Here is a 13314-nt window from a genome sequence, read left to right as displayed (position 1 = left end):
GCTCGCAGAGGCCAGCCGGGGTGCTTGGCTCAGTCTGCTCACAGTTACAGGGCCAAAGAGGCGGCAACTCCAGGAGGGGCGGGCTCTGGGGGACACGTGTCCATGGCCTGAGGACTTTCTCTCTTATTGCTGTACCCAGCATGATGCTAAAGCTGTTGGCACTTTGGGGATGTGCAGCCACAGGTACATAAGCCTCCTGGGCGGCCCCGCTGTTGCCACTGGCGTTTCCAGGGAGCCCTGCTGCGCCCCACCTGGCCCTGCACCGGGCACCTGCCCCTCTGACTCGGCCGGGTCCCTGTGACACTGTCTGTCTCCTTAACTACATGGACACTGCATGGTTGAATAGCTATTATCATCCAACTCAGATCTCTTCTGCAGAAAAAGGAATGTGATAGGAATGGTGTTTTCTCAAAAAGACCGAGGGAGCCCCGATGTGGGAAGACTTAGCTCTTCAGGGCAGGGATTTTGTCTCTCCACAGACTCTGGAGTGGTGGGATTGGTTTCTCCATGGAATTTAAAATCACATCTTTCTCAGGATATAAACTCCCTTAAGGCCGAGATTTCTCCCAAGCTGCTGGAGAGCTGTGAGCCTTCCACCTGCGTACTCATAAGCAGCAACCACAGAATGCTTTTTGTGGTGCTTTCAAAAAATTATTTCGCAACTGTTAAAATCACTGTCATTCATGCATTCACTTATTCATTAGGTCAAGAAATAGCTCTGATCACTTCCTACAAGCCAGGAACATTCTAGCTGTTGAGGATACAACAGTGGGTAAAACAGGAAAAAAACAGTGATCCAGGCCTTCACAGAAGTTACATTGTATCAAGGAGCAAAGAGAATAAATATGATTTTTAAAAGAGTACAACTGGCATTATGTTAGGTGAGCAGAAATACCCGTGAAGAAAATTGAGCAGCAAAGGAAAATAGGGAGTTTTTGTTTGTCTTGGTTTTCTGGTTGTTTTTTGGGGGGCAGAAGAAGGGGGTGTTTTGCAATTATAAATCGGGTGACTAAAGAAGCTGCAGGAGAGGACGTTTAAGTAAAGGTGAGGTGTGGGAGGTGAGGGAGCTTCCAGCAGAGGAGGGAGAAAGTCCAAGGGCCTGAGTGGCATGGCCGGGGGGGAGGGGGGGTCCCTGAGGGCCGAGGGCGGGGCCCTGAGCTGGGGCGTCTGGAGACAGGGCGGCCCCCCTGACTCCCACAGCTGCACAGCTGCAGTGCGGTAAGACAGCTTCAGGAATTAAGTGGGTCAGGGCAGAGGAAGGAGGAAGGGTGCCGTACCTGCTCAGGGAGAGGCCGGGCCTGCGGAACCGAGAACCCGAGGGGAGGGCTGGGGGCAGAGTTCACCGGGGTGGGGGCAGGTTAAAATGCTCCCAGGTCCTGAGCCGAGGTCCACGGAGGGGGGAGGGGAACCGCCGGCATCAAAGACGCAAGACCCCGACCTAGTAGGAACCTGCCTCCCCCCCAGACGCAGCAGGAGAGCCCTTCGGACCCCCCTGGGGTACGGGTGGGCAGTTGGCACCTTCTCACAGCTGGACTAAACCTCGGGGGTGTTCGAAGGCCAAACGGTAGCCCCTGTCCTGCGCTGTCAGTAATGTAAGGACAGACGCACCACTGCCCCCTTCCACCCGCCCCCCCAAAAAGGACCAGAACCAAAACCAAGAGGCACTGACAGACCCCCCAGGGCAAACCACCCGCGCGCCCGGAGCCGGGTCCGTTTGCTCTCTCGGAGTAAGAATTCGCAGCCGGAACCGCACGTTCCCACGGCTGCCTCGGAAAGCCGTTTCCCGGGGGTTTCGCTGGACTGGACGCGGCCTGGGGCCGACCACGGGGGCCCCGGGGGTGAGGGGTCGTGGAGGCTCTAGGCAGGGCGGGCGCGGGGGGCGCACGCTGCGAGAGCCCCAGGTCCCGGCCGGGGGAGGAGTGGCTGCGGGGCGGCCCGGGACCGCCTGGGACGCGGGGCGTCGGGACCCCCGGCCGGGGCCGGCGGCGGGGAGGGGCCGGGGCGGGACGCGCCCTTACTCCTTGGACTTGTCCGAGCCGTGCGCCGAGTTGATGTGGTGTACCTCCCTCTTCTTGCTCTGTTTGGAGGCCATGGCGAGGCAGGCACCCTCCCAGCGCCAGCCGCCCAGCGCGCCGGGCCCGCGTCCCTGTTGCCTGGAGACGGCGGCCCCTGACCGCGGGCGGGGGCGGAGCCGGGGGCGGGGCGGGCGCGGGGGGCGGAGCCGGGGGCGGGGCGGGGGGCGGGGGGCGGGGGGCGGGGAGAGGGGCGGGGCGGGGCGGGCTCCGGGGGAGGACGGACTTTCGGGGGTTCCCTCCGCCCGGGGCAGGTTTGTGGGGTGCGGGATGAGCACCGTCCCCGGGTCCTTGCGCCCAGGTGGCGAGTGGGGGCTGCCCGGGGTCCCGGGCGCCCTGCCAGCCTGCCCCGGCGGGATCCACGGCGCCCGGGTCCTTGCACTCGGGGGTGCGCGGGCTCGCGCGGACACGCCTTGGGGACTAGGGATCGAGCGGCCCCGGGATTCTCGACTGCTGCGGGCGGGTATGGCGAGCCCGCCCCAAGCCTGGTCTGGGCCGCACTAGCGGGTTCCTGGAGTCATTCTCTCCAGTTCTTTGGGAACCCTGAACCTGGCGGAGGCATGAAGACGTGGGTCACAGGTGAACCCGGTTGATGTGGGGGTCCCCGCAAGGACGGGCCTTGTGACTGCGGAGACAAATTCCAGCGCGGGAGGCCAGCGCCGGCATCTTAAAGGCCGGGGGCAGGGATGGCGCCTGGGGGAAGCCGTGCCTGTGGGCCACAGGTGGCCCATCAGGGTGGGGGCGCTGACCCCAGCTCACAGCTGTGTTGGGAGGGTGAGCAGGATGCCTGTGCAGCGCTTAGCACGTGGTGAATCTACAGCCAGGTGAGGCCCTTCCCACCCATCCAGGTGAGGCCCTTCCCACCCACAGGTGAGGCCCTTCCCACCCACGGAGAGGTCGGGCCTGCGGAACCGAGAACCTGAGAGGAGGGTCAGGTGAGGTCAGGTGTTAATGGCAGCAAGGTGTGTTAGGGTGACTTGTGTCCCCAGGTGGCATGTCCCAGCCCTAGCCTCTGGTCCTGGGAATGGACTTATTTGGAAATAGTGTCTGTGCAGCTGTAATTGGTTAAGATGAGCCACAGAAGGCCTTCAATCTGAGGTGCCAGGGTCTTCATAGGAAGGACAGATGGACACAGACAGACAGGAGAAGGCCACGTGTGGACGGTGGCAGACACTGGAATGCTGCCTTTCAAACCAGGGACACAGAGGACAAACCCAGAAGGATCTCCCCAGTCTCGGGGAGTGCGGCTCTGCCCACTCCTTGGTGCTAGCCGCCAGGGTCCCCGGAGGGAGGGAGAGCGCGTCTCTGGTTTTCTCCCTCGCCATCAAGCTGCAGCACCAGCTAAAGTCTCTCTTATTCCCCGCCTGGCAGTGATTACAAGAAGTAAATACATTCCCGGGAAAGCCTATCCAGCCGCATCCCTGGGAATGACGTTTAGACTTGCTAGCGTGAAAAGGGCAGTTTGGCCTACAGCAGTCCTTTAGTCCCCGACTTTACAGGTGGGTGTCCTTGGGCCGAGACCCCCAGCCCAGCGGCTGCCATGGCCTGTGCAGTGCGGCCGTCTGCAGGCCCCCGGCACATGCTTGGACCCATGCCCTGACTTGGCCAGTGGGTCACCCTGGGGCCACCCAACCTCTCAATTGCAATTTTTTACTGATGCAAAGGAAGTACCAGCACTCACCTCCAGCCGGGTATGGGCACCCCAGTGCAAGGGGACACCGGCATGCGCCACCCTTGTCATGGGCAGAGGGAAAGCGAGGGCCTGACCCCAGGCCCCTGCCACTTCCACAGCTGGGAGGTGATATGAGAGCTTCCACGGTTAGGGCACAGCTGGCCCTCTGCACCTGCTGGGGCTGGGGGCTTGGGGCTGGCGGCATCTCCCTGTTCCCTGAGGACACTCACTGCCCCCCCACCCAGGGATGGCCGGCTCTCTGGCTCCGAGACACCTGCTGAAATGAGGGAGTGAGCCTGGGAAGCCACGTCCTCAGCCATGTGGGGTCCTGGAGGAGGTGGCCGCCGGCTGCAGGGGGTCTGCTCCTTGGACCACAGCCAGGACAGCGGGAGCACCTGGACACTACCTCCCTCCCACCCCGGCAGCTACGGGGACCACCTGCTCGGCCTCTCCTGAGCTAGGGCCATCACAAAGGGGCCCTCTAATTGTCACTTTTCATCAGAAATTAATATCCACCTTCTTTCTTGGAGGCTGAGCTGTTGGGACCCCAGTCCTTCCAGCTCTCTGGCTCATTTCCCCGCCCTGTCCTCTGACCAAATGCAGGTGGCACTCCTGAAACCTCTGAACCCAGGGTGGGGCGTCCTCACTCGGTCCCTGCCAGCAGTCGGGATGGGACCATTGTGTCCACCTCTGGCCGGTGGCCGGGACATGGCAGAGAAGGCTGCGTGGGCGAGTTCATAGCAGCCGGAATGCAGCCTGCGGGTGTCCCCTGGCACCGGCGCGAGATCATGCGGCCCCTTGACTGGCTGGACCTGTGTGGGGTGGGCGCCCCCGAGTCCCAAGCAGGCAGCGGCACAGCAGGGGCTCCCAGCCCCCTGGGGAACCCATCATAAACCAGCTGCCGGGAGGGGGAGGGCCGCCAGAGAGGAAGCAAGCCCTCCCGCCAGCGTCTCCTTCCAGGTGAGCCTTAACCTAGAGCCTTGGTCGTCTTGGAAAGGAAATGCTGAAAAGAGTCTTAACAAATGGGAGACAAAGGAAACAAGATTCGTAAATGACTAGGAGTTGGAAAGAACAACAGTTTCCATGTTGATAAGCTGCTTGTAAGGAGCCGTCATTTTCCTGACGGAGACAGACTCACCCACCTTTCCAAGACGCTGTGGCCCCCCGTGTCGTGGGTGTGGGGGGTTCCAGGCGGGAGCTCAGACCCCTGCCCCGAGCTGCTCGCCCTCCCACTAAGGATGCTGCACACCTAGCTGGGATGGCTGGTTGCTCGCGCGCGCCTCCGTGAGTCCAGCTCAGGGCTCCGTGATGTCCCCTCTGCCCAGTGCCCTCCCCCACGGACACTCGTGACGTGCGCCCTGTCCAGAGAACAGTGTGCTGGTGCCCCTAGGACAGGGGTATCAGGGGTGACCCCAGGAAGCAGACATCACGATGCGACAGGGAAGACGCCTGCTTCCAAGCACGTCGAAGTAGTAGGGACCAGCTCACCCTCTCGCCTGAAACAACTAAAATACTGGAGACAGTCGTAAGGGCGGTGGCTGGTGGCCCCGGAATCCAACAGAGGTGGGTCCCTGAGGGTAGATGCCAGGAGAAGGGGGCCTTGGGCCTCCCCAGGAGGGGCCAGGCGGGGCAGTGGGGTCTCCTGCGTGGGTGCCTCTCTCGTTTGCCTCTGTGATCCCAGCTGCAGCCCCTTCCTGCTCCCATCACCAGCCCCAGGCAGCGCATTAGACATGGACGTCTGTCATGACTGACTCCCAGTTTCCAGCCTGGTACAACCTCTGCATGGTAAAATCATAACTGAGTGGGAAGCAATTTCTGTTCAGTTCAAGAATGTGTTCAAGCCGTTCAAGTCACGTGTTGGTAGCAGGCGAGAAGCCCCGCATTCACACCTGTGCTGTGGCTGTGCTCTGACACCTGCGCAGATGCTCCAGTTTTCCTTTTCTTGAAAAGCGGATTGTGTGCAGAGCAGATATGGTTCTCTGCGAGCAAACCCAATATGCGAGGTCAGGAATTACACACCTAAGCAAACTGTTTATGGTTTATAAAGCTATGTTAGGAGAGCGATAGGTTTCAGTCATTTTCTTTCTTGTAATGTGATTGTCAGAGTTTGCTTCGGGCTCGAGACGGCCTCACCTAAGGAATTCGGCCGTATTCCTTGCTCCATACTCTGAAAAAATTTGCGTATGGTTTGTATAACTTCTTCCTTAATGGTTTGACAGCATTTGCCGGTACCGTCCACTTTCAACACTTACCTAAAAGCACCAAGAATATTTGAATATGTCAAACTAGTGACTCAGGGAAGCCACAGGGTTTTGCCACATAAAGCAGCCATAACAGTTTACACTAAGTCTAACATTAAGTTGGGTGTTGGGTTCTCGTCTGCGTGACGTGTCTATCCTTAGTGATCTCCAGAAGGGAGGCTAATCGCACCGTGATTCTGTCCGGAAGTCTAGGACAGACAGATGCTGGCTGCAGAGATCCCTGCTGCCCCACGTCAGCAGCGCGTGACTGAGAAGAGACGGTGAGAACACATTCTGTGCTGGAACTCCACAGCTCCTTCTGCCTGTGCCCAGAAGCCACAGGTAAGCTTGCACACTGAGCGAATAAAGCCGGTGGAGGAGAGCGCAGAGCTTCACTACGGAACAGAGACAGACATCTAATAAGATCCTCACTGTTCCCCAATTAAACACAAACACAAGCTGTGAAATGAGAAGGTAAAACAGAGAAAAATAAGTGTGTGTGTTAGTGTGTTCATGTAGGGTGGGTGCCTTGGGCAGGGTTCTCCAGAACAAACCCTAAGGGTGGGCAGGCGGCAGGGGGGCGGGCGTGGGGATGGGGAGAGATACAGGCTGGGGCGATTTACTTTAGGGAATTTGCTCACCAGCTCGTGGGGGCTGTTAAGTCTGAAATCCACAGGACGGGCTGCAGGCTGGAAACTGAGACAAGAGTTGATGTGGTATCTTGAGGCGAAATTGGTTCTTTTCCAGGAAACCAGTTTTTGACCTTACGGCCTTTAGCTGATTGGATGAGGCCATTATGGGGGTCCATTCCTTTACTGCGGTCAACGGACCCCCTCCGCAGACTCCCGCCGCAGCTGCAAAGAGGACAAACAACTGGACACCGCCACCACGCCAGGTCACCACCTAAAATTAACCCTCGTAGGGGCTGGGGGGAGAGGGCGTTAGGTGAGCTGATGAAGCAGTGGTATCCCTAAATTTGCTGAAGTTATTTACCAGATGTTATAGTTTTTAATTGCAGATTATTTAAGGTTTTCTATATGTAAGTTCATGCCATTTGAAAATTTTACTTCTTTCTTTCCAATCTAGATGCCTTTTACTTCCTCTTCTCACCAGACTGCCCTGGCTAGAACCTCCAGTATAATGTCGAATAGATGGGCAAGCGTGAACCCGTTCCTTGTAGTGTTTCTGACCCTAGCAGGAAGATTTCACTATGACGGTTCTGAGGGTTGTTCCTATCTCCTTTTCTCAAGTTGAGGCCATCCCCTCTGTCTCCATTTGTCTGGCTGCTGTAACAAACACCTCCGACGAGTTGGTTTAAACAGCAGACTGTATAGTCGCATGGGTCTGGAGGCTGGAAGGGGAAAATCAAGGTGTCGGCCGGGCCTTGCCCCCTCCCCATGGTGGGAATCTGCTCGACGCCTCAGTCCTGGCTTCTGATGGCTGGTGGCGATCCACATGGCATTCCTTGGCTGGTGGCGGCATCATGGAACCTCTGCCCCATCAGGTGGCTGCCGTTCTCGGTGCCCACGTCTCCTCTGAGATACTGGATTAGGACTCACCTCATCCAGTTTGGCCTCATCTTAACTAATATCATTTTCAAAAATCCCATTTACAATCACACTCACATTCGCAGTGCTGGGTTTAGGGCTTGAAGATGACTTTTTGGAGGTCACAGTTCAGTACAGATCATCTTCTATAGCTTGTTTGTTGAGTGTTTTTTTATCATGAAGGTGTATTGGATTTATCAAAAGCATTTCCTTCATTTATTGAGATGATCATGTGTTTTCCCCTTTCTTCTACTTATATAGATTAATTATTATATGTTGAACAAATTTTGATAAATCTACTCTGTCATGGTGTATAATTTTTCAGATGCTTCTGGATTTAGTTTGCTAATAACTTGTCTAAGATTATTGCATCTACATTCATAATGGATATTTGTCTATTCTTTCTTTTCCTGTGATTTATTTCTACCTTTTATATAAGGAAATACTGACATCATAGAATGAGTTAGATAGTGTTCTCTCCTATTTATTGGAAGAGTTGAGAAATATTGGTATTAATTCTTTAAATATTTTGTAGAGTTCTCTGGTGAAGACTTTTGTCCTGTGCTTTCCTTTTTTGGAAGATTTTTATTTTAATATATTTGTATTACTAACTCAATCTTTTAACATGTTATAAGTCTATCTGTACTTTCTATTTCTTTTCATGTAACTTTGCATGGTTTGTGTTTTTCTAGAAATATGTCCATTTCATCTAGGTTACCTAGTTTATTGGCATATAGTTATTCATAGTATTCCCTTACAATCCTTTTTATTTCTGTAAGTTGGTTAATACTGTCCTCTTTTTCATTCCTGATTTCAGCAATTTGAGCCTTCTCTCTTTTTATAGTTAGCCAATCTAGCTAAAGGTTTATAAATTTTGTTGATCTTTTCAAATAACCAACTTTTGTTTTCATTGATTTTCTCTATTATTAATTTTTCCTTTACTCTTCATTAGTTCCTTCCTTCTGATTGCTTTGGGTTTAGTTTTCTCTTTTCTATTAAAATAAAAGTTTAGGTTATTTTATAGATATTTATTTAATGTAGGCTTTAGATTACAGATTTCTCTCTGAACAGTGCTTTCTCTGAATCCCATCAGTTTTGGCATATTGTTTTGTTTTTCATTCAAAGTATTCCTAATTCCCTCTGTGATTTCCTCTAGACTCTTTGATTATTTAGGAGCATGTTGTCAAATTTCCATGTACCTGTGCATTTTCAAAATTTCCTTTTGCTGTGAATTTCTAGTTTCATTGTATTGTGGTCAGAGAATACACTTTGCATGATTTCAGTAATTTAACATTTATTGAGGCCTGTTTTATGATCTAATAAGTGGTTTATCCTGGCGAATGTTCCTGTGCCCTTGAAAAGCATATATACTCTCCTTCTCTTAGCTGGAGTATTCTGCACCTGTTAAGTCTGGTTGGTGTGCAGTGTGGTTCGTATCTTCTGTGTCCCTCACCCTCTGTCTAGTTCTCCAATTTATTATTGAAAGTAAGGGATCGGAGCTTCCAACTATTAGTGCTTCTCTATTTTCCCCTTTAATTATGTTAGTTTTGCTTTTGGATTTTGGGGCTCCGTTGTTGGTACCTATATGTTCAAAATTTTTTTATTTTCTTGATGGATTGACTCTTTCATCATTATAAAATGTCCTTATTTATAGCTAATTAAAATTTCGGTCTAAAGTCCATCTTATCTGATATTAGTATAGCCACTCTAACTCTAACTCTCTTTTTGGTTACTGTTTACATGGGATATCTTTTTCCATCCTTTACTTTCAACTGTTTGTGTCTTTGATTCTGAAAGTCTCTTGTAGACAGCATATAGTTGAACAATTTTTAACCTAATCTTCCAATTTTTTCCTTAAGGTTAATCCATTTAAATTCAATTATAATCACTGATAAAAATGTATGAACTTTTGCTATTTGGCTTTTTGTTTTTTTTCACCTTCATATCTCCATTATTGACTTCTTTTGGTTAAGTAGATTTTTTCCTAGTGCTTTAGTTTAATTCCCTATATATTCTTCTTCAAGTGTACTTGAAAATTTTGAGTCATTTTCTTAATAGTTGGGCTGAGAAAGTCAATACCTTAACTTATAAAAACCTAATCTGGATTCCCAGTGCCTGCCCATGCGGAAAAAAAAAAATCTAATCTGGAACACTGCCAACTTACTTTAAACTATATACAAAATCTTTATATTGCTATTGTCATAATTTACATCTTTATACATTGTGTGCCCATGAACATAGATTTACCATTACTGCATTTTACAATTGACTTTTAAATCAGACTGGAGGAAAAGCGTTACAAACAAAACATTTTTTTGCCATCTTTTATATTTACCCATGTAACCACCTTTTCCAATGTTCTTTATTTCTTCATGTGGTTTTGTGTTACTGCCTAGTGTCTTTTCATTTCGGCTTGAAGGACACCCAGCTTTCAGCATTTGTTGGGGGAGGGTCTGCTAGTGATAAACTTCCTCAGTTCACCTTTTTATTCATCTGGGAATGTTTGTTCAACTAGGAAGGTCTTAATTTCTCATCCATTTTTATTTTGTTGGATAGTTTTGCTGGTTATAGAATTTGGGGTTGACAGTTTTCTTTATTCTTTTGGCACTTTGAACATGTAATCCATTTGCCTTCTGCTTTCCATGGTTTCTGAAGAGAAATCAGCTGTTAATGTCATTGAGAATCCCATGCATGTAATGAATTGTTTCTTTCTTACTGCTGTCAAGATTCTCTCTGTCTTTGGAATGTGGCAGTTTTATTAGGATATATAGCTAGCTGTGGATATTTTAAAATTTTTCTTGGAGTTTAATCTTCCTGATCTTATTGGAGTTTGCTGAGCTTCTTCAATGTGTACATTCATGATTTCCATCAAATTTCACAAGTTTGGGGTGATTATTTCTTCAAATATTTCTTCTGCCCCTTTCTTTCCCACCTCTCCTGGGATCTCATTATGTGTATGTTGTTATGTATAATGTGGGTAGGTAGATGGTAGAAGCTCTGTTCATTTTTTCATTCTTTTTTCTCTCTGACCAATAGACTGATCGGGTTTTCTGATTTTTTTTTTCCTGCCAGCTCAGATCTGCTCTTGAGCTTTTCTAGGGGATGTTTCATTTTTGTTGTGCTATTTTTCAACTCCAGAAATTCCATTTATTCCTTTTTATAACTTTTATCTCTTGATATTCTCTATATGGTGAACCATCTAAGCTCTTTATACATGGATTGTGTTAACTCTTTGAACATATTTAAATCAACTGATTTCAAAGTCTTGGGCTACAAAGTCTAATGTTTGTACTTCCTCAGCAACAGCTTACATTGATTGCTTTTCCCCATGTTTTCCATACTTCTTTTTATTTATTTGCAGGTCTCCTAATGTTTTGTTGAAAACTAGACATTTTAAATATTATAATGTGACAACTCTAGAAATCAGATTCTCTTTCCTTTCAACCTAATAGACAAAAGTTGGCATTTCAATGAAGTTTTAAATTTGCATTTTTGTGAGTGAATTTGAACATCTTTTTCTATATTTTACGGCTTTTCCTTCTGTGCACTGTTGCTTTGCTCCTTTTTCTATTAGGTTCCTAGACTTGATGATTTGTAGGAGTTCTTCAAAAATTAAGGAAGACATCACTTTTCCTATGAAATGGATTATTTTTTTCAGGATAATCTTTGAGTTTGTTTGTGGTGATTTTTGGCAATATATTTAAATCTTTGTATTTGAATGTATCAGTTTTTATGGTCTTTTTGCCCTACTTAAAAAGGCCTTCTCAACTTTAAGATGATGATGATGATGACGATGATGATGATGATGATGATGATTTTTTTAGATGCATGGTCTGAGAACAAACCTGAGTCTCTGCATGGAAAGCGAGCATTCTAATACTGAACCACCCATGCACCCTACTTCAAGATTATTTTTCATTCTCATGTTTTTAGTAAGTTTATCTTTCATTTTTTAAAACTTTCTGCTTCTCTGCCTGATCTGGAGCAGAGGAGGGCAGGTGTTGGGTATGTATTTCTGAAGCTCCCTGTGCTGACTCACCTCTGTTTTTTTTTACAGTTGTTCCAGTAAAAAACCTGGTGAAATTTTCCCAGGTAAGTGTTGACCCATCACTTTTGGCTCTGGCTCCTGACTTTTGTTCTCTGATGTCTTTGTGTATTTTCTGACCTGTTTATAGAGTTGAGACTTAACTAACAAGGTGAGTTCTCTCAAAACTGCAAAGTGCACCAAATGCCTTTTAAAAAGCATGTGCTCTTGTCTTATTAGATAACACAATGATTTTCAGATGTGGGTGTCTATAGCACTTCACCTTTACTGCAAACATTTTTTTGCACTAATATTAATTTTCCAATCTTTAATGTAGATACAGATCATGCTTTTGAACTCATGAACATTTAAGGTGACTTTTAGAACAGAGGTGAGGTCGGCGCTCACCAGCCATCGCAACTCAGCTATTTTATTTATTACATGGGGACTGGGAACAGAACAAATGTACACCTAAGAGCATGGGGGGAGCTGGTTAACATTTCCTCTCGCACAATCACACTGAGTAGGTGGAAAAGCTCACAGGTGGTTTCATTTCACAGACCTTTTTCCCTCAAGTTCACCATTAACCTTGGCTTGAAGGAAACAAGGAGGCTTCACCAATGTACTTACAAATTTGACATCAGTTAAGGTTAGAAGACAGATTAAACTCTTTCAAAATATGCAGTTCCGAAAATATCACTACTAAAAGTAGTCATTTGGAAGCCTGTCCAAACCAGTCATAAGAAAAAGTAGTATTAGCGTCCCTTCTTGATAAGCTGATTTAAAATGTTGCATGGGGGAATTAAAGGGGAGAAGGAACATTTGGTTGTATTCCTGCATCATAAGCACAGGTTTGAGGTGTGTGTCACATTGAGCTGTGGCCACGGTGGCCTCTGACTGGCACCCACAACTCAGGATGGCCTCAGCACAGCGTGCCAGAGGTGCTGGACGCAGCGGAGACCAATACTCTGCTTTCGGCAGATTTGATTCATCCTGGAGCTATGGGTTGTCTGGAGCTGTACGTACCCCAGAAAAGTCACGTTCTTTCGATCCAGTCGTGTGGGGCAGACCTTTGGATGAGGTTGTTTCCATGAGATGTGACCCCCACCATTGAAGGTGAGTCAATCTGCTTACTGGAGTCCTTTAAGAGGGAGACATTTTGGAGAAAGCACAGATGCTTGGAGAAAGAAAACACCCAAGGAGATGCGAAGAGCCGAAATCCAGAGTTTGCCCTGGGGAAGCTAAGAGAGGGCCCACGGACACTTAGAGGGAGGCCCCTGGAACCAGAAGCCGAAGCAACGAACCGGGGGCAGGACCAGCTGATGCCACACACGCACCTTCCCAGCGACAGGTGCTCAGAGAGCTGGTAGCATTTCCTCAGAGCCCGGGTTTTCATCTTCTGGATGCCTTAATCGGGGCACTTTCATGACCTTAGAACTGTAGATTTGTAACCTAATAAATCCTCCTTGAAAAAGTCAATCCATTTCTGTTGTATTGCATTCTGGCAGCTTAGTAAATTGGAACAAGCTGTCTTGAAATTTACATGGAGTACATCCATGCCTCTCCAAGGACTTCTCATCAAGCTGTGAAATGGCTACAGAGTTAAGTATTTTATGTTCCCTTTATAGCTAAATAAAAATGTGTGGTGACAAAACAGCAAAATTAATATTTTAATATATAAATACATTAAAATATCAGAACATAATGTTTTAAATTTAGCATTGTTTTAGGAATCAGCCTTCAGTCTTGAGGCCTTGAA

At 48.7% G+C, this 13314-nt stretch overlaps 1 protein-coding gene and 2 long non-coding RNA genes across 9 annotated transcripts in view; 2 read left to right on the top strand and 1 right to left on the bottom strand.

Annotated features, from left to right (window-relative positions):
* Window positions 1-2166, bottom strand: part of ADGB (androglobin) — a 139038-nt gene extending 136872 nt beyond the window's left edge. For all 6 annotated transcript variants that reach the window (XM_077143405.1, XM_077143410.1, XM_077143406.1 and 3 more), the window contains exon 1: window positions 2019-2166. In XM_077143405.1, coding sequence (XP_076999520.1) covers window positions 2019-2092 — 74 coding nt within the window. In that variant the 5' untranslated portion in view covers window positions 2093-2166. The remainder of the gene's footprint in view (window positions 1-2018) is intronic.
* A 681-nt stretch (window positions 2167-2847) lies between these two features.
* LOC143668841 (uncharacterized) lies at window positions 2848-6525 on the top strand. The gene is made up of 3 exons (XR_013168584.1): window positions 2848-3007; window positions 3444-3571; window positions 3990-6525. It is a non-coding gene; the product is annotated as an uncharacterized LOC143668841 (long non-coding RNA).
* Window positions 6526-6587: 62 nt separating this feature from the next.
* Window positions 6588-13018, top strand: LOC143668840 (uncharacterized). Of its 2 annotated transcripts, XR_013168583.1 has the most exons (4): window positions 6588-6879; window positions 11356-11463; window positions 11589-11623; window positions 12537-13018. It is a non-coding gene; the product is annotated as an uncharacterized LOC143668840 (long non-coding RNA). The 2 variants fall into 2 exon arrangements; XR_013168582.1 differs by having other exon boundaries at window positions 11589-13018.
* The last annotated feature ends 296 nt before the right edge of the window (window positions 13019-13314 follow it).

The sequence above is a fragment of the Tamandua tetradactyla genome, chromosome 25 (assembly GCF_023851605.1).
Source record: "Tamandua tetradactyla isolate mTamTet1 chromosome 25, mTamTet1.pri, whole genome shotgun sequence".
Taxonomy (NCBI): domain Eukaryota; kingdom Metazoa; phylum Chordata; class Mammalia; order Pilosa; family Myrmecophagidae; genus Tamandua; species Tamandua tetradactyla.
Note: the sequence above shows the minus strand (reverse complement) of the source record. Positions and strands in the feature narration are given on the sequence as shown.